General features: G+C 36.9%; 1 protein-coding gene across 3 annotated transcripts in view; it reads left to right on the top strand.

The window, feature by feature from the left end:
- The first annotated feature begins 342 nt into the window (after nucleotides 1-342).
- The window catches only part of BRIP1 (BRCA1 interacting DNA helicase 1), a 63,580-nt gene continuing 42,854 nt past the window's right edge, over nucleotides 343-21,068 (top strand). The window contains exons 1-14 of one of the 3 annotated variants that reach the window (XM_082328053.1): nucleotides 343-431; nucleotides 1,950-2,078; nucleotides 2,903-3,014; nucleotides 3,487-3,681; nucleotides 3,977-4,104; nucleotides 5,010-5,147; nucleotides 11,439-11,732; nucleotides 12,218-12,439; nucleotides 12,944-13,143; nucleotides 16,728-16,860; nucleotides 17,397-17,548; nucleotides 18,096-18,267; nucleotides 18,384-18,521; nucleotides 18,931-19,092. In XM_082328053.1, the coding sequence (XP_082184179.1) occupies nucleotides 1,986-2,078; nucleotides 2,903-3,014; nucleotides 3,487-3,681; nucleotides 3,977-4,104; nucleotides 5,010-5,147; nucleotides 11,439-11,732; nucleotides 12,218-12,439; nucleotides 12,944-13,143; nucleotides 16,728-16,860; nucleotides 17,397-17,548; nucleotides 18,096-18,267; nucleotides 18,384-18,521; nucleotides 18,931-19,092 (2,139 nt within the window). In that variant the 5' untranslated portion in view covers nucleotides 343-431; nucleotides 1,950-1,985. The remainder of the gene's footprint in view (nucleotides 432-1,949; nucleotides 2,079-2,902; nucleotides 3,015-3,486; nucleotides 3,682-3,976; nucleotides 4,105-5,009; nucleotides 5,148-11,438; nucleotides 11,733-12,217; nucleotides 12,440-12,943; nucleotides 13,144-16,727; nucleotides 16,861-17,396; nucleotides 17,549-18,095; nucleotides 18,268-18,383; nucleotides 18,522-18,930; nucleotides 19,093-21,068) is intronic. The other 2 variants (XM_082328054.1, XM_082328055.1) reach the window with 2 other exon arrangements.

Below are 21,068 nucleotides of genomic sequence, written 5' to 3' on the forward strand. Positions count from 1 at the left end.
ACACCCCGTTGAAGCTGAGGGAAGCTTCCCCTGGGGCGGGAACAGCAGGAGGGGCCAAGGCCTCCTCCAGGGCCTCTCCTGCGTGGTGGTATTGAAGTGTCACTGACTTTACTAAAAATAATTATTCATTTTTTAGTCCCCAATACACTGTTTTCTGTGCACTATGCTTAAAACAAGGTAAAGAATAAGAAGTATTGAAGTATTCTGCAATACAGTTCCCCCACGGTAAACGCGTGGTTGCCCAGCAACGAGTACAGCCCGGAAGCCAACAAGGCCCTCCGTGATTGGTTCTAATAGCGCAGAGGTGGAAGGCGGGAGCGGCTTAGTCTGCGGTTTGCTGATTGGCGGCTCAGGGCCCTTTCCTGTCAGCTGATTGGCGGCGGGGCGGAGGCGGGAAGGACGGACGCTGAAGAGAGCCGCCGTCGCCTGAGGTGAGCGGCCGCGCGGCGCCGCTCGTCGCCTCCCGCGGGGCGGAGCGCGGCTGTGAGGGGACCGGGCTCCTGCAGGGTGGGAGGAAAGGGAGGAAAGCGGGTTTCTGGGGGGCCTCTGCCTCTTAAAGAAGATAAAGGAAACGGCCAGGTGCCTCTGTGCAGGCTGGGGCGGGGCGACACGCACAGGAGAACGACAGCGGCGTCCTCGGCGCTCCCTGCCCTCGGCCGCAGCGAGGCAGAAAAATTCTGCCCAGGGCTGGAGCTAGAGGAGGGCCAAGGTGGCGTCGGGATTTCCCCGGGGAGCGGCCCCGGTCCTCCCAGAGGCGCTCCGGGGCGGAGCGGAGCGGGACGAAGGGTCCCTCCGCGTTCCCGGTGTCCCGGGCCGGTGCCGCCTCCAGCCCCCTTTGGTGTTGAATCCTTCCCACCGCCCCGACGGGGGCTTGCTTTTTTCTTGGGCAAAGCTCAATTCAAAGTAGTGCTCGTTTAAGAGACCCCCTCCCTCCCGAATGTGTTAGGGAAAAGCCTTTTAATGGGGTGCGGTTACATTTTTGGAAGGAGGGGTAGGATGTAAACTCATATTAGCAACCTTTTTTTTGCTGGGATTTCTTTTTCCTGTTGAGAAACTTGATGATGAAGCTGAACCATGCCGATGTTTTTTTCACGTATATGTTTACTCATTAAAAGTCAGATGAGGGCACAGGTTAGTGAGTTAATTTATCAAAGGGAACCTGCCAATTTAAAATTGCTCTTTTATTTTGTAGATGCTGAAAACCTATAAGAAAAAGAATTCTGTGTCATTTAAAAAATGTAGTCCTTTTTTTAAGTCATCTGTCCCTCTTCAGTATTTTTAATTCAATAATTTCAACATTTTAGCATGATAGGTAAACTGGCTTTCTTTTATTATCCAGAGTGAGAGAAATACAAGATAATACTCACATAATAGTAAAGTGACTGACACCTCATTTTCCCCTTAATAATTACTGTATTATTTGTGGAAGAAAACTGTTAGTTTTTAAACATCTTGTTTTTAAAGTCAGTGTCCAGTTTTATTTTCTCATTGTTATAAAATGAACAGTATGAGCTACTGTTGTCAACTGTATCTGTGTAGTTTGCACCATCTTGGAGTTCAAGCTAATGGACCTGCAGATTTGAAAAACTGGCTGGTTTTAGTTATTAAATATCCTAAAATACTTTTCCCCCAAGGATTTGGGTTCTTATCCCAACAATATTCAGTCTGAGAAACAGAATCTGAAATGATGCGTGCCGTTCATCATACTTTTATTTAAATTGCTGATGTTACTCGTCAGATGGTGGCAACTTGCTCTCATTTGTAACAAGGACGGAGTCTGAACTGATGATGTCTAGTATAAATTCCTATATGCGTTCTGTTAATATCCTGAGCTGCTTAGCCCCCTTAGGAGGTTAGCGGTTTCCGCTTGGTTTTGTTTGGTGCTGTATGTTGGTTCAGGCTTTGCCTGGTTGTTAGTGTTGACTTGTTAATACTCTTTTTTATTGCAGTTCTAAACCTGAAGTAAACGGGAGGAAATAGTGGCAATGTCTTCTGATGTGTCCGAATATACTATCGGGGGAGTGAAGATCGTATTCCCTTGCAAGGCTTACCCTTCACAGCTTGCTATGATGAATGCCGTAAGTAGAACTTACATTAACATTTGCTGAACTAATAGCTTATGTTTTCCAGTACCTATCAGCATTTAGAAAAATAACATATTCAGTTCAGAGCCTCCAATATCTTGAGAATTTCATTTGTTATGCAACTTACTGTTCTCTGTGCTGTACAATGATATCTGACCCATGACTAGGGAATGCTGAAGTACATTTTGGATTTGTGAACGTTTATGCTAAGAAACAAGATATGTGTTACGTAATAGAAATTATTATTTAACTAGATATACTGTAATAGAAATCTTGAAAGTACATAAGGAGAGAATGATTTAGTAAAACAATTGCATTTTAAACAATGTAATATCTCAATAAGTTTTCACTTTTTGGAGAGTTTTTTAAAATTAATTATTGCACTTTACATTTAAATATTTTTAAACAGCATTACCCATTTTTAAACACTTTTTCTCTGTGGGACAAATGGTTTGGTTGTCTGACAGATGTTTTCAATGTTTTGTAAGACTCAAGAAAGCAAGATAGCCCCTAGTATTGCTGCTAGCAGGTAAGTATTTCACAGCCCCCTGTAAGTGAACCTCAGAGCATTGCTGGAGAGTCATGTTCCTCTTGAGAGAAATACAGCTAAGGCTTGTTGACCTGTTTTTATTATTAAAGGTGGTTGGGGGGGTGTTTGTTTGATTGGTTGGTTTTTTGTTTGGTTGGGGTTTTTTTTAACAAGACAGCAGATGTCCTGATCTATTTTTAGAAGTTATTTATAGCTTTGCTAAAGGCATCATCTCTGGGGGGTTTTTTCCCTATTAATTCTGGTTTTGTTCTTGTTATTCTCCTTAAAGATTGTTAAGGGCTTAAATAACAGGCAACACTGTTTGTTGGAGAGCCCTACAGGAAGTGGCAAAAGCTTGGCATTGCTTTGTTCTGCACTGTCGTGGCAGCAGTCTCTGTATGGTAAGTTGTCTTAGTGTCTGTTTGCCCAGTTTTTCGTACCAAAATATAGTATAATGAATTATTGTTATTGTTTATCAGCCCTTAAACATTTGGTTTCAGGAATCTAACCGGGTCTTTGTCCACCATTGTCCATATAGCCTTATTGGCAACATAAAACAGTAATAGCCAGTAATACTGAGATGGATTTAGCTACCTGTTGTTATAAGGGAATTATATGGCTGTTGGAACTTTGAAAGAAAATGCTTGTGGATTGCAGTTATGCAGATAGAATTGAGATTTTTCAGTTCTGCAAGTTGTTACAGTTCTTTGCACTGCAGTTCTTCAAAGGGTGATGATAGCTTGTTCGGGCTTTGTAGAGACACAGGGTTTATAACTGGTACCTAAACAAAAGCTTTCATCTTAACTGTTTTCAAAGTCTAGTTCTCACGTATAGTCTTGAGTTTAATGGAAGACAAATGACTGTGTCCTTTAGAGAAATCACTGCTTACGTCATCATGTGAAAAGGAAGACAGAAAGCCGGAGACCTCACTGCCATGTCGCTGTATGTGTCATTCCCAATCTAAGAGCAACAAGGCTGCCACAAACGTGAATCATGGTGCTGCTGCTTCTTTTAATAATTATGAAACAGGAAGTTCCATAAAACCTGGCAGCCCGCTAACAAACTCAGGTAACTTCATATGTAGGCAGCTAAAAATCTGTCTGGAAGTAAAATACGTAGCCAGTGATGTCAATTTTGTTTGCTTTCAAGTCAGGGACTTTTTTTACCATCGTAGTAGCAGAGTAATACGTGATTCTGCCCTGCATGGAAATCTGTATGGAAATGGTGGTTAACGGGTCTAGAAATGTCTAATACTATTTCCTACATCATATGTATTTATAGTAAATTCTATTTTTAAAATATTGCCCTTATTTAATGCATTCCTAGTAGTGGACATACTTTTTTCTTTTATTTTTAATTACAGGATGTAAGGGAAATGAAACGCTAGCCTCAAAATTGGCTGCCAAAAAAAGGTTACCTCTGTGTGACAATGAGAACGATGATTTTCAAGTAGACAGGAAAAGGATTCGTCCTTTAGAAACTGAGCAGCAGGTGAGCAAAGTTTATTGGAAGTAAAATAATCCAGGCGTAACTCAACAGAGCTGTCAAATACCAATCAACATTTCAGAGAAGGGCATAGAGAATACTTGAGTCGTGTCACGGTCATAGTTTAGATTGACAGATTTTTGTTCATTTTTATTGTTACTTGTTACAAAGGAGTCCATTGTTGCACTAAGTTGTTCATAATACCATGTCCTAAATTACATCTTGCATATTTAAACACCTCATATCCCCAAAATATATTTATCCCCAGTTGATCTGTAATACTAAGTCAAAGTATGAGATTCTAGACTTGGAAGGGCTCTTGCAAATATGTATTAGAAACACAAATAATACTGTGACTGTATTGGAGTTCTGTTTTATATCCTGTCAAAGGTAGTTATCTCTGGCCTAGTATGTAGAGTGCAATATTTCTGTAATGTTTTCATCTGTGTCAGTATCGGTATCCCATGACTTAGTACTTGTATTCGGATGTGCACTGTAAATAGCTTTTACATTGCTTTAGAGTATTGCTCAGATGGTTGCTTCTGTTTCAGTTTTTAGATCTTGATAGCTTGAATTTATTTCTTGTTTTAGTTACAGAACTTTTCTGCTTATATCTATATAGTATTGTAATTTCTATCAGTTTTGTAATAGTGGGAAATTAAAGAAGAAAAGCTCAGCAATAATTACAGGTTATTTTGTTGTTGTTACTGAATTTTGTAATTAAAACTTTATAGCTTTTCCCAAATGACTTTTTTGTGATTTAGATTTGGTTAAACTGTTAACGAATATTAGTGATGGACTGTGTTACTGAAAGAGACTCAGTTGAAAACTGTTGAAACAAAACCACTGACTGCCAGTGTAAGCACATACTTCTGTCCAGTGTATTTGAACACAGTACTTTTTTCCCCCAGCAGGTTAGAAAGCGTCATTGTTTTGCAAAAGGAGTGCAGCTAGTTGATGCTTTAGAAGTTTATAATAAAAAAAAAAATGGAGAGCTGATTGTTCACTCTGAAAAAAGTGTGAAACCCACTACTGTTTCTTCCCAAACAGTAAGTAATACAGTAATATCTTTTACATCAGGACTGTTAGTTCAAGAGCGATTTTTAAAAAATACTTTACTGTAAAGAGATTATGCATGAAATGCGGCTTCTTAATATAGTGTCAGAAAACACTGTACCTCCGGCTGCGTTACAGCCTAATGTAAAGGTTCCCAAGCGTGTAAGTTGCTTTAAAGTAATATATTGTCACTATCAATAGCGAGAACTGCAGCGGCTTTTACTCCTAGTGGCGCGGTCTAACCAATGTGGTTTGCAAAGTGTAAATTACTTCTGTGGAAGTTGTTCTTCTAAGCAGTGGGCTGAACTCTTTTACACCATAGCTCCCCAACAGCACAGAATCTGGCCGAGCAATTCAGCCTGTAAACTTTCAATATGTGGCAGCAATTGTACAGCAGATATAAATCTGGGTGTTATATTCCAATTTAGAGTAGGTTTATGACATTATGGAAGAAATTAAGTAGCATCAGAGTTCGTAGATTTTGTTCAACTTGCCATTCGTTGTTTTGTGGAATATGTAGTAAATGAAAGACCGCATTTAATATTAACATGTGTGCCTTTTAGACCTTAAAAAAGTAGTATGGAGAAGGTTGGAGCTGATCCTTTCAATATGTTATAACAAAAAATGAGTAATAAATATTGCACACGATTAAGAAGAAAAATCCTGTGTGTTACAGTGATAGATTTATGTTTTGGGTTGGGTTTTTTTGTGTGTTTTGTTGTTTGTTTTTTTAAATGAGCACTTTCCGTAGCAGAAGTATCACATAAGAAGTTGAGATACAAATACGCAGCTGTTTCTGCAGCTTTCTGCTACGCATTTTCTGCATTTCTTGGTGTTTGAATCTTATTGATTTCAGAGAAAAGTTTGTTGAAGCAAAACCAGTAGAAGAAGAAATCTGAGGCCGTAGAGATGTCAGAACCCAAATTATGTTAGTGATGTAGTTCCCATGAATGCTTATCAAAAGCTCTGACAGAATAGTTCTTGCAATGTTAAAATATAGGAGCACGCCATGGAATCGTGAAATTGTGTGAGTTTGAGACAAATATAAGAAAGGAATAAGGTCTGACCTTTATTTCTTTCTCCAGTACAGAAATCTACTTTCTTCTTTCAAAAGGTAAAGAACCTTCTCCCTTTCCAATATATTTTTTTGTGTTGTTTTATGGTAATACCCATCTGTAGGTAACTCAGCTTCTAAGTACAGGGTTTTATATGCATGTTTGGAAACACGCTTGGTTTCAACAAGCGTTTCAATCATCTTTCCAGCTCTTCCAACAACACTTGGCTCTTTTTATGTCCTAAATGAGCTTCTATTTTAATCGCTGTATGCTTTACCTTCAAGAGCTGTATTCCAGGATACTATGCTTTTGTAAACACTAAAGAAGCCCAAAGCTTTGGTATTACTTTAAGACACTGGGAGCTAAATCTTTCTTGACAAAAGTGAATCTGTGTTCTAGGTCATTTCATGGGAAGTAATTTTTATTAGTTTAGGAAAGCTCCGTAGATTTTTGAGTAGCATTTGAAATGCTTTGTGTCACTGAACTTCAACGGGTAGTTTGAAATACAAAGGCCAGCAGAGTGTGCTGTTGATTTTCAAATAAAAAGACCTTCCTTCCTTCCTTGATTGTAAAATTTGCTTTGGTGCTTTGGTGTGGGTGTCTGAAAAACTTGATTTACAACTTAGAAATTTCATGTAATGAAGAAAACTGAAAACTTTTAGTATAGATAAACTAACTGTGAAATAATAAAATACTGAATCATAATGTGATTTTCTAAGAAAACTTCATTTTTGTAACAGTAGTTTAGCTGTACATGAGTGTGTTATAATGTGCTACCCGTGGGTCTAACAGTACAGTATACTATTCAACTATACTGTTTACTACTTCTTTAGAAAGAAGCAAACTAAGGAGAAATAAATGTTAGTTTCTGTTAAAGTGTCTTTTTAAGAATGAAAGGAGTATTTATTTCTTTGTAAAAAAAGTTTCTTTTTAAGAGTGAAAGAATAAGAGATTATTTTCCAGTGATCAACTTCTACTTTAGCAGCCTGAGAATTTGTCTGGTATCAAGAAACAATTGCAGAAAGTAAGGCCTTTTTTATTGTTAGTAGTTCTGCAGCTTAACTACATTAGGTTTAAGATGTTAAGAGCATCACAGCATAGGCTATTAGGTATAAAAACGCTTTTCTAGTGTAGCTTATGTCATAAAGTCAGCTGAGGTTATGTTCAACACATCATAATGGACTATGTATTTAGGATGATACAATACTGCAATGAAAATACATTCTTAATCAATGAGATAACCCTCCCTTTGTATATCTTGTGTTTTACTGTAGTCAATCCTGTGCTTAAAGCAAAGTTAGTTCCCTGTCAAATGTTCCTTTTTATAGCCCAAGAGAGGGAATCGGTTGGTGGTTATAAGAGCATGAGAGGTGCATCAGAACACCACCTGTAGATCCAGTGGGTGAGGGTCTTCTGCCCACGGTGACTGCCCGTTCTTAGCTGCTTTCAGTCCAGAGCCTGGGAATCCATTTCTGTCCTTCTGCTGTTAATTCTTGCAAGAATCTAGCGTGAGCTTAAATGAGAAATTATACCCTTACGGTACTCTCTTGATTACTTCTGTCAAAGTGTACGGTCTGAGAAACTGGGGCAGCTGGGTTAAGGAATCCCCATTTATACTAGGTAAAAAAAGTAAACAGTAAATGGAGAGCAGTGTAACAAACACTTGGGGTATCAAAAAACAGCTGTGAAAAGAATCTGTCTTAATGTGCTAGCCCATTGCAGTTTAACATATTGCTTACAACCTTCACAATGGAGTTTGAGTGACTTCTGTTACACATTCCAGGAGACTGGCAGCCTGTTACAATCAGGGTCTGGACTCCAGAATAGGCTAATTTACCGCGATGGGATGAAGAAAGTTGTGGATTTGTATTACACGCTCTCACCTGACACCGTATCTGATCCTTTTCCCGCTGATTGACATTTTGAATGAGCTCTTTGAAGCAAGTTCCAGCTTAATTAAAACGTTTGCTTGGTTAGCAGTGATCTGTAAAAGCCTGTGATAAATATTGAACCGGGTTCACCTGCTGGTTACTGTGAGAGGATAAACAGCTGCTTTGTGTACTTTAATCAAGAGGCTGCAGCAGCAGCAGAATACTGTGCTTTTTGAGAGCTTATAAAGGAATAGTTGAAAAGCTCTGGTAATGTCACTGCTGATATCTTACTAGATTGTGCTTGTGTGATATTTCACACAAGAGGTATTCACTGCTGTATCATTTAGATGGCTTTGTTAACTGGGAAATGTAGATGAAGATATGAAGAACTCCTCTTACCTCTTTGTGTTTCAAAGATCATAGCCTCAGTGTTTGTTTAGCTTTATTTTACACGTAGGACAGGTTGGTGGACTTCATTATTCTTCTTTTAATCGGACTTCCCCGTTTTTGGCATATAAATATTGATGCGATAGGCTGTTTTATCTACCCCCTGACAGAAGTAAAACCAAGCTGAATTAGCCTAAGGTCCATATAGTCTGGTATCTGATCTCTAACAGCGTCTGTTACTGGATATTTCTGATTAAATACTGCAGAAAGTAGAGGAGTATCTTTTTTTTCCCCTCTCCCAAATGAAAATCTCTATCCTAGATTCAAACAGCTGAAAACAGGTTTAGTTCTGAAGCCAGAGGGTATTACGGAATAGTTTTCTATAGTCTTAATATTAATTATTTCTGCGCACTCCCCCCTGATTCTTTCATAAATAAATTGAAACGTTTTTCTAATTCTATTATAGTATAACCAGTATCTCTGTGTTACGAGTCTAAAAATTTGTACTTTGAGGCACCGCTGCTATGGGAACTGCCATATTGGAGTCATCACTTTGTTCAGCTGGAGAGTATTCTCTTTCCTTTTGCTGTAGTAATGGGAGATTAACACCACGTTAGATTTTGCTATGTGATGTCGATAGTAAATTATTTTTGTAGAAATATAGAATTAAAATAGTTTGGTTTTAATAAAAATTAAAGATGGCCAAACCACTTTCTAAAGGATAACAAAGAATTCAAGTGTAAATTGACACACTTGAATAATGTGCAAGTAACATGAAGAACTCAACTTTTAAGCTATGTTTTAACCATTTTCTTGAAGTTTCTCTTCATTATAAGGACCTTCTAAAAGGGCTTTACTTATTTATTTATGTATTTTGTGCTAATGGTGCCTGTGGCTTTCAGAAATGTTATGACTGCTACAGGCAGTTTTGTGCTCATACTAGTTGCTATAAAAGCAGTCTGAGTTTACAACTCTAAATGTTGATTTTTTTTTAAAACTTTTTTTGAAGTGAAAGGTAACATTTTAAAACTGGAATACTGGGTAAAGTGCTTCTTAAAGCCAGTATTATACCAATTTTAAACCTTTTAAGACAAACTTTTAAGGCCACCTGTAAAATACCATAATTTATAAGCCTTACACATAAGAACAGTCTTAATTCTTTTTATGAGAAGAATTATACCTGGCTTTTTAAACCCATCATAGAAGAGCCTTCTGTTCATGTTTATGTATGTACTTATTTGAACTGCATTTTCCTGTTGTTAGAACAACTTTTGCAAAATAGCTGCCTGATTGGTCCTAATATTTTTCTATTACTTTTATTTGGCAAACTAAATGTGAAGCTTAGCGTTGGCAGTGAAGTATTAGTGATACGGTATCATCTTTGAATTCTGTGTGTTCTTTTTGCCTCTGAAAACACAATCTGACTTGAATTAGAATGAAAAGATAAACATGTTCTTAAAGGCCCTACACAGTAAGTAAACTGTTACATTAATTGTTAGCATGGTGATGTAGTTTTCATTATTTCAAAGAGCAAAACAGAATATAGATGATAGAAATATCAAGGTACAATTTGCATTGCAGTTTTCTGTGTGAGTACAAGCGAGCTGAGTATTGCCACATATGTAACATATACCATATGTCAGCTGTTTCCTGCTTCGCTGTTGACAAGAGCCCCATTCATAACGCTTCTTTTTATCCTTTCAGTGAATAAGTAATTATTCAATATAGAAGGCAGGATATTTGGAACTGGCTATTTAATGTGGCAGCACACCGTAATGAAATCTGCTGTTACTGGCAACCTGAGAGGGGAATGTAACAATTCCAGCATGGGCGTAACTTTATCTGCTTTGAGGGCCTGTTTATTTGGCACATCAGTGAACCTTTTATCCCAGTGAGTGACAGCTCCAGAAGGGTTACATTTACATGCATTCTATCATGTTTTGTAATATTTAATGGCGGACAAGGCTGAGTGGGACTAAGGGTGATACGAACTTGCTTTTCCTCAGAGTGGAGGCTAAAAGACAGCTTGATCCCTAGAATTGTGGTGTAACACACGGCATGACTTAGCATTTGTTTATAATGGATAATCTTACTGATTACAACTAAAAGGGGAGGGAAGAGTATTTGAGCAGGCAACTACATGTTGTTACTTGCACTGTCACCTGAAAACCAGATACAAAATCTTTTACACTAGAAGAATGAATTATTTTTTGTGGGAGGTGCGTGTGGACATGGTTACTCATGAGTTATTTTGTTTTCCTTCTGTCTTGTCACACTAATTATTACAATTTTGTGATAGTTTTTCCAGTATTTTATATTATGAAAGATGGTGCTTCTCTAGAAGAAAAAAATTGGCTTTTAACAAATATTTTACAGGATTAGGTTCCGTTTAGAATTATTCCCTATTTTGTCTTTTATTCTCATAGTTACTAGATGACCTTTGACATAATGGCATGGCAAATATGTTTCTAATGGAGAGTATATGATGTAGTCTGTTTTATCTGCAAACAGATTTCTTTAAACTGTCCAGATTTTGTCTGCTTGTTTTAAGGAAAAAATGTACTCAGTATTTTAATTTGGGTGTCTGGTCCCACGGTTTCTTCATTTAAGGTGCTGGACGCTTCTTGTTCTGTAACAGGAGTGTCCTTATGCTGAAGCTTAAATGCAAGAAGTTTATTTGCATTATTCATGTGTAAATACTCCACTGGAATAATAATTTTTTCTATGATTGTGTTATGATAAAGTTGTACCTAGTGATTGCTAGAAGTTCTTTTAAGATTTTTCAGGCACGAGGACATGGTGTGTATGCTTTAACATTTTTAAACTTTTTGCAGTTTGATAGGCCAGCCTGGTGATGTAACAGGCTATCTCGAACTGTCCTAGAGGGCATTTTCTAGATAGACCATAAGCAGATTTAGCATGTTCATCTTACCATGGGATTTTGTTAATCTTTTTCTGGTTTGGGTTGCAGTCTTCCGGTCCTTGCACTGAGTGTTCCTGTTCTTCTGGAAAAGAAACTGATAAAGATACTAGTCACACAAAGAAGAAAGAAAATGGAGATCGATCGTTCATTCCCAAAATATTTTTCGGAACACGAACACACAAGCAAATATCCCAGATTACTAGAGAGTTGAAGAGAACGGCGTATTCCAGTGTCCCTATGACAATTCTTTCTAGCCGGGATTATACCTGTATTCATCCAGTGGTATCTAATAGTGGTAGTAACAGGAATGAAATGTGTGTAGAATTGTTGGAAGGAAAACATGTGAGTAATTTTGTTTCAGAAAATGATCATTCATTTAAACATGTTAAAATGAAAGGCAGTTGAACAGTTGGAATGAGTAACATTTTTGACTTCTTTATACTATCTTGGTTAAATGCCTCTGATAATTTGGTTTAAATATTAATTGTTTGAAAATGTTGATACACACTATCAATGCTGAAAAAATATATGATGGTAGGAATAATATTTTTGACTGCTAGGTTAATGTTCTTAGTAAGTCTTAAATTGTCTTTGGTTTTATAAATGAGGAAGAAAGAAGTGTCCTTTATCGACGTACATTTTAGGAACATGGATTTGCCTGTTTTCTTTCTGACATGATGTGTTTTTCATTATTGTCTGACATAAAAAGTAGCTGTTAGAAATGCTTCCAGGAAATAAAGTCAGATGCACATAACAACTTGGAGGATTTAAGCTAACTTGTTTTTTGTTATTTTTTGTAACCACTATCTGCACTTATTTGCTTTTAGGGCAAGTCCTGTCTTTACTATCATGGTGTTCATAAACTCAGTGAACACCATGCCCTACAGTCTGCACATAGGATGTATCAGGCTTGGGACATTGAAGATCTGGTGAGCCTGGGAAAGAAGCTTCGTGCCTGTGCATATTTTGCAGCCAGAGAACTCATGGTGGGCGCAGATATTGTATTTTGTCCTTATAATTATCTTCTAGACCCGCAGATACGGGAGAGCGTAAGTATATTTGTAAGAAGATTGCAATAACTGAAGTTAAAGGGAAGTTAGAAACATAATGTTCAGTGGGTGCGGTCAACTGAAATGTGATTTATATCCCAAATATTATCTACAAAATAACTCCTGGGTTAAAGAATTTTTTCTCCTCCCCCCCCAAACGAGCATTTCTGTATTCCAAGTAATGCTTTCACTGGTCTCATATGCTAGCTGATCAGTCATGTTTTTTTCAATCAGTGGAAAAGAAACCCTTGCAAACTTCACAATTATTTGGTTTATGGAGAGTGTAGTAGATTTCAATTATATTCATCCAGGCTGAGATAAGGCTTCCCCCCCCCCCCCCCCCAGTTGTTTTCTAGGTTACAGAAATTGGATCAAAAAGCTGAAAACTTTCTGTTGCTCACACCGTGATGCAGAATGGGCACTTTTTTAACAGGATGCTGTTAGTTGCTGTTTCTTGTTAATGTCTTTCACTCTGTTTTACTAGATAATGATTTTCTTTTTTAGATGGAAATTAACCTAAAAGGCCAAGTAGTCATTTTAGATGAAGCCCATAACATTGAGGACTGTGCTCGGGAGTCAGTGAGCTACGGTGTTACAGAAAGTCAACTAAGAGCTGCTCGAGAAGAGCTAGATCTCATGGTCAATAACAACATCAGGCAGAAGGATCATGAGCCCCTTCGGGCTGTGTGCTGCTCTTTGACAAAGTAAGGCAACTCTTTCTAATTCCCTTATATCAATTAGTATTTCTAAAAATTGCATTTAGATTCCTTTTGCTGATGCAATTTACTGGTTACTATGTCGCATCAGATAAAATGCAGCAGAGGTATACTTCAAACTATGCAGTCACCTGATTTTTGTTCATTTAGGGAATCCAGAGGGGTTTGATCTATTTAAAAAAAACCAAAACAAAACACAACTTGTCTTAAAGGAAGGCCTTGAAATTCTGTTTTGAAAAGTAAATTATGCTCTTGAATGATGTGCTGATCTTTATGGGGATTACTGTCCTAGTTCGTGAAGTTTTGTATGAAAATTTTACCCAAGAGAAATAATTTTTATCTTTCACATACTTCTGTTTGCTTATTTGACAGATAGTAATAGCATTATTTTATCAAAGCACTCAGTAGTTCACATTTATAAAATGCTTTCAGAACCTTGGACAGGAAGTGTTTGGAACAGATTAGAATCTGATTGGAATCTGCTTGGAACAGATTCTTCATAGTTGAAAGTGAATTTATCAGTCATGCCCTTTGTTTTCCCTGTGAAACAACTCAAACTTGAGCAAAGAGACAAGGGTCTGAAAAATTGGGGTACATGCAAATTCTCAGAAGAGACTTGTTGAAGTCTTTAGAGAATTCAGGTAGCAAACTCTTTGAACAGAGCATGCTCAATCCTCTTTGAATTTCTGATTATTCTCAGGCAAAAGTTGTCCACATAGAGTTACTGATCATTCTTTCTCCCGGGACTATGTCAGTAGAGTGTGGTTTTAATGATCTGCTCTTGTGCTGAAATTGAAATCGAGGATGTGCCGAATCTCTTAGTACCTGCCTTATTGGAACACAAGGATCGTGGAGTTCAGTGGGTAGAGAAACATGGATGATTGGGGGAGTGGTTTTGAAAGCAAGAGTTGATCAGTAAGGCAGAAAGAAGCTGAAAAAACAGAAAATGTTCTCTTCTCTGCTTCTTTCTGTGCCCATAGAGGAAAAGGTAGTAAGAGCAAAAAAAGAAAGTAAAACCCAGAAACTATAGAGACAGAATTCAAATGGGAAGACCTGAGCAGAAGTTGACAATCATGAGAGGGGATGGAACAAAAGGAAATGGACTGGGAGCAGAAGCTCAGGAAGGAGGGAAGGAAACAAGGGGTCAAGGACAGAAGTCCTTTGGGTGGAGTGGGAACATGAGAAAGTTGAAACAAAGTCAGAAGAGTCTGTGATCGTGAGAGAATTTGGAATTCAGCTCTGTAGCCCTTAATTTTTGAACCTTTCTTTTGAGGGATCCAGGGACTGAAAGAGTTCAGAAACACACTGCTAATGAAACCTTGAACAAGAAAGTCAGCAGAATATAAGTGAATAATGATACAAGTGGCTTTGAAGTTAACTGAACTCTGATTCAGTGCATGTCAAATCGTCATTTTGTTGCATTAGTGGCTGGTGAAATAGGCTTCGGAGTACGCTACAGCAAGTAGTTCACCATTTTTCCTATCTTTCCTCTATTCTGAGAGTTAATGTTTATGTGTCACAGAGACAAGTGACTTTTGTTTTTCTTTTTTGCAGAAGCTAATTCTCCTACCTTGGATATTTCCAATGTTAAATTTTAGGAAAAGATGAGAACAGCATGGCTGGAGATTTGATTCCCTCAAGCTTTTTAACCTTATCAGAAAAACTAAGGTTGATTGTCTTGGCAAATCTGCCAACAGCACGAAAAGCAGTTGTTGGAAAGCAGAAGACTGGGTGTAAATAGCCAGTAATTGGTAAAATGCTGTTGCATAGTGACATGGCTTTGCCAAATGCATTGGTAATTAGAAAAATCTTATTTCAGATATAAAGATCCTGGGCCCTCATTCCAGAAAGCACTTAAGCATGGGCTTAGTGCCACAGAGGTGCTAAAATGACCTTTCTGAGGAATTTGGAGACATACCAATAGAGGTATACTGGCAAGCTTTCCTGATGAGGTGCAGGGCAAATTACTTTGTTCAATGGAGTAAGCTGTAACAACAATGGGATTTTCTGGTAGGGAGGGAAGGAGCAAATATACTTTGTTGAATTGAAGGCATGTTTGTAACATTCGTTAAATCTTTTCCTGAAAATATTGCATACACCAATTTTCAGTTCAAAACCATAGATATGTTTCTGGGAATCAAGCTAATTTTATTTATCCTTCCTGCTTTACTCTAAAAATAAATTAACAGGCATTTCAAGTAAATGCTTTAATGTTAGATTTAATTGGATAGTATTTATTCTAGAATTTGCTTTTTTTTGTGATAATTTAGTATTAGGAAGGTCATTGCGTTAAGTTTGTATTTGCATTTATAGAATGACCATTTCAAAAGTATGGGATGGTGTTTGAAGTTTGTAACAGGGAAACAGAAGTTTTACACTTCCTGACATGTTTTAGCCATTGTAGATCTGTTTCATTTCTGTCATAGTGACCTTTTCCTAGTTTTAGTTCCAGGTCTTTTTGATGTTATATGTGAGGAAATGGAGCAGAGTACTACACTGGTGAAGTTCTGCCTGTGTCAGTGATCATCATTCCTTAATAAGATAAAGCAAACTATAGCCAAGGAAGTGATTGTTATGGTAGTATTTATGGGGTTTTGTTTGCATTTAACCTGGCAAAAGGAAAGGTGTTTTTTTTTTTTAAATTGTTTCATTGATCAGAGTATTAGCAGTGACAGGGCAGGAAGTCTGGAACTGAAACAGTCACTAAGCCTTGTTGCTGTAGTTGATAATGATTAACTGATTTTACAGGTAAATATTTTGAATTGTTGTAGAAATGACAGCTGTCTTTCTGATGCCTCCTGCAGGTTGATGAAACAGACAGCTTCGGCATTTCCTGAGAGGGAGGAAGCCTGCCTGCTTTCCTAGGCAGGGGGAAGGTCTTGTAATACTGCAGGGGTGATGGAGGACACATTCAGTTAGAGAAAACTTGAGCTCTGCCAGAAATTAGATGATCTGCATGTTTAGATCATGTTTTTAGAAAGTCCTATCACGTTTTGCATTGTACGTACAATTATAATGCTGCTTAATTTTCAAATTGCAGCAGAGTTACAAATACCTGTAGGTAGGTTAAAATATGCACTTTTTATTGCCCCACTTCACTGTGTATAAATATTAAAAGTACTTATTTCATGCCTCAAGATTTGTTCTTAATAGGAAAGCCTGCAATTGACAGGGATGATAAACCAACTTGCATCAGTTAGAGTAATAATCAGTGGTTTTAAAAGTACAGCAGAAATGTTTCTTAAATGAGCCTGACATATCATGAGAGCAGATTATTTTTTAATCCTTTTTCTTTATTTCAAAGATATTATATGATGATAAAACATAAACCTATAAGGACAAATTCTTCTTCTCACTTCAATGAGCTGCATCAAGAGCAGTTCCGTAGAAGTTAGTTCAGCAGTGAAAACTGGCATAAGGAAAAGCAGAATCTCTCTACTTAGATGTAGTAAAATATTTCTCATCATCACAGAGGTCTGGTGCAACTTTTGAGGTTTGGTTTATACCTGCATGCTATCTCTAAATCTCTAAAATTAATGCTGAAGTTATTTCTGATTTCTCTCTTTTTACAGCTGGTTACGAGAGAGCTCTAGTCAACTGGTAGAAAGAGGGTATGAAACTTCCTGTAAGGTTTGGAGTGGAAAAGAAATGCTCCCCATTTTGCACAAAATGGGAATAACTGGTATTACTTTTCCCATTTTACAGGTAATGTTGTATGCTATATAAGTGAGTACCAGTATGCATAACACTGATGTTGTTAAACATCTTAAAATGTACATAAGTTAAATGCTAACCTGTCTTTTAATTTACTGCAATATTGAAAAGCTGTCTGATACCTGATGAAAACCAGGAGTAATCCACTTGAGCTACTGTAATTTGTGGAGAATCTATGTTTTAAAGGATATAATTGATCATGTACAATTATTTAAATTGAACCATTGGGTCAGTGATAGTTTTGTCTGTTCTATCCATCTGCATTTTTATTGACTGTTGAGATGTATTGAAATGTTGAAATGTAATGAAATGTACCCTATTTTCAAGTCTATCCCTCCTTTGTGTGTAGGCCAAAGATGTTAAAAGCGTTGTTACTTTTCCGTTCCAATTCTGTCTTCAGTCTGACTTTATAGGTATCTTAGGTGAACTTTTAAAACAGCATGGTGATAGTCTTGTGTCTGTATTAGCTTTGTTTTTGAGAAGATACTTAGAATGTTGCTAATGTGGAATTTGCTTGCCTGTTATAGAAACATCTTGCTACTGTCCTGGAAAAAGAAGAAAGAATATCAGTGCTCGGTAGAGAGGAACTTATTGAGATACCGATTGTGAGCCCTGCCACTCAGATTGTGCTGAAAGGGTTATTCATGGTTCTTTTATGTCTGTTTAAAGATAATAGCAGGTCAGTGCAAATACGTAGCCTGAGCTGTGTGGTTGTGTTTAATTCAGCTGCTTTGCCAAAAGGCCTCTCTCATTTGTGCAACACCTCAGTTATGGTGTCTGGCTTCTGAGCAAAGCTAACATTTCAGAAAGCTTTGGAAAATCTATTTATGTGGGAAGAATTTTAAATACTACCAAATTATTGGCTTCATTCATAAATGAATTCAAATATTGAAGAAATTTATTTGAAAGTTGGGTGTAAATTTTCTTGATGTGTTGCCAAGTTAAATATGCATGGTTTTTGTTTTTCTGCATAGCACTTATGATTTGACTGTCTTGTTATCTTGACTACTAACGCCAGCAGTTAATAAAAATTTCTGATTTAAACACTGTTTTTAAATATTGATTATTGTAAAGTTTCACTGTTTTTTCTGAAAGTATAAAATTATTTTTCACACTTAAATTGTAAATGCGTTGTAGCAGAACTGTCTTTGCTTTGTATGAGCTTAATGCTTACAGTTCGATTGCTTAATTGTAGTTTTTATTGATATTTATATATCCCTATATAGGTACGCAGATGACTACAGAGTTGCTCTACAACAAACTTACACTTGGATGAATGAAAACCAACTTGATGTTTCAGATACAAGTGCTGCCTTTACACGGCCCAAGCATAAAAGGAGCGCGCGGCAGAAAACCGTAGTCCACATGCTTAATTTTTGGTGCTTGAATCCTGCCGTGGTAAGCTGAGCGTGAAGCAGAAGGTCTTAAGTAATTTGAGTGATAACAAATACATATAAGATCTTAGAGCGATTGTATTGATTTTCTAAATTCCTTCTTTTTTTTCTCCAACCTAGGCTTTTTCAGACTTAAGTGATGTTAGAACAATTGTTCTGACATCTGGTACACTCTCTCCAATGGATTCATTTTCTTCAGAGCTTGGCGTAAAGTTTTCTATTCAGTTGGAGGCAAATCACGTTATTCGGAACTCACAGGTAAACTTTTGCATCGTTGCTCCCTCTCCTGAGGTGTAATGCTGGCCATTGTAAAAGAAACAATAACTTGCAAATAAAAAAATTATTCCCATTCCATAAGTAAAAAGAAACGTACAGAACAGAGTATTGCTTGGATTAATGCAACTGTAAAGTACATTTTCAAAGGAAAAAGGGGCAATTTTTAGACCCATACTCCCCTGGAAAAATTGAAGTCATGCTATTTTGGTGATAGCCATCTTATATCAGTTATTGCACCCTCTCTTCTGTTTTTAAGTACTGGAATTAATTTGTTTAAAAATATCTCGGTATTTTCCTTCACACTTAGAATTTCCTTATTTAACCTGATGTAATTTAATACAGTTTGTGTTGCATAGTTTAGAATTAACTTTTTTAATATGAAATACACCAGGTTTGGGTTGGCACCGTTGGAGCAGGCCCTAATGGTCGGAAGTTGTGTGCCACATTCCAGCATACAGAAACCTTTGAGTTCCAAGATGAGGTGGGAGCACTTCTGCTTTCAGTGTGTCAAACAGTTGGCCAAGGAATTTTGTGCTTTTTGCCATCCTATAAGGTAAGGAAATCTTAATTCATATTCTTCCTCTAGAAGAAAACTCTACTTGAAAACGTAGTGTAATCTTTTGCTTTATGCATCAACATATATAAATGTTTGTAAAATAAATCTATTGTAATAACACATTGTGATTATATTATATTGTAATTTCTTGGATGTCGTATTGGCTGGCATACGTTTGTTTTAATGAAAAAACATATTCATATTTGTTTTCAACGGATGGCTGTATCTTTGTTAATGAGTACAATTGTTTCAATTAGTTTTTAAAAAAAAAAAAAAAAGCCAGACTGATCTGCAGTTTTTTCTTAAATTGTTTCCCTGAATGTTTTGAAATTATTTAAAAAAAAAGAAAAAAAATCTCCTCCATGTAAGCACACATCATGAAGGGAAATGTTATGTGTATAACTCAGCAGCAAGAATGCCTTTGCATGTTCTTCGTATGCTATTTGAATGTAGTATTCAGCCAGTTCATTTCTTCTTTCTGTTTCTTGTTCCATTTCACTGCATTGGAGATTCTAGTATATTTTTCTTGAGTCAGGGGGGAATTGCTTCACTGGCATTGGCTGAAAGGAATCAAATTTCTCAATTTCAAACTATGTAATATCTAATTTCACTGACAACAGATATCTAATTATGGTTAATCTGTACCTCACAGTAGTTCTGCTTTCTTCTCTATTAGTTCTTACTGTTATTTATGGTCAGCTCGGAGGAACAGGAATATAAACCTACAATATAATTCTGTAACTCATGCCCATTTTTCTTGTAATGCTTGCAAGGGTGTGACTTTTTTCATTTTAAACCATCATTTATGATTTTAAAAAACCTCTCAACAAACAGAACAAAAACCTCTCAGAAAAAGAAACCCCAAAAAATCTTACCAAATGAACAAAAACCCCAGCATAATGGAAATAAAGGTTTCAGACCGTTTCCCTCATCTCTAAGGTTCCTTAACAGAGAATATTTTAAAAAATGAAATAAAACCGATTTCTTCTCTTTTACAAAACCTTCATGTTGGTTTTACTACTTAACTGAAGAGGCTGCGAAGTGAGAGTTTTTTCTTCACTGGGTGTCTATAAAGAATTGCAGTCATCAGTGCAATTACTGACAGTAACCATTAGGTGACCACATTAGACCAGGTAATGTACAGTCACTGGAAAAAGCAGATTACTGACTATAAATTTATTTAACCTTGCTCACAAAACTCTGCACTTATATGCAAAGTTAACAATCTGAGAATAAATTTTGCATTCGATTTATTTAAGAGTTGAAATGGGGGCATATTTCAGTTTTCACTGTCATCATTATTCTTTTACTGAAGTGTATAATGTTGAGCAGTATGTGATAGTTGATCTGATGTATACAGACCTGACAAATATTTATGACAGTTTTAATGAGAATAGTAATCTGAATTGCAAGTATAGAGAGACTTTATAATGACATTTAATAAAGAAGGAAAGAGATTTCTGGGCAGCTCTGGGACCCTTCCCCCTCTCACTGCCCTTATGTTTTACTGAAAGGTCACCTAGCTAAACACGTTGAGTGGTTTTTTTTCTTTGTGGGAACACTTCCATGATCCTAGCGAAAGTATTGATAAATATAAATTGCAGACAATTGAAGGATGATCTTTTAAAATCACATTGCCAATATTTTTCTATGGATGCCCTTTTTCATTCTACTTCTTTTATTCTGGATTGGGTTGCCTTTAAGTCTGAGATTAATATGTTGAAAACACAGAATAATGTAAGCATAAGCATATTAGTGCAGGGGAAACAAGGTACTTTTCTTTCATTATCATATAGAATATTGCTTCCCTGCACATTTGCATTTCAAAGCTGATTTTCAGAGATTCTTGTGGGGAAATTGCTACGTCTCTTTAAAAAACTGCAGCTTTTAAAGAAATTGTTCAAGGCTATCAAGAGCCGATTAATATACATGGTCAGGTACCTCACTAAATTAACTATTATGAGTTAAGCAGA

Source organism: Platalea leucorodia (assembly GCF_965183815.1).
Source record: "Platalea leucorodia genome assembly, chromosome: 16".
Classification (NCBI taxonomy): Eukaryota; Metazoa; Chordata; class Aves; order Pelecaniformes; family Threskiornithidae; genus Platalea; species Platalea leucorodia.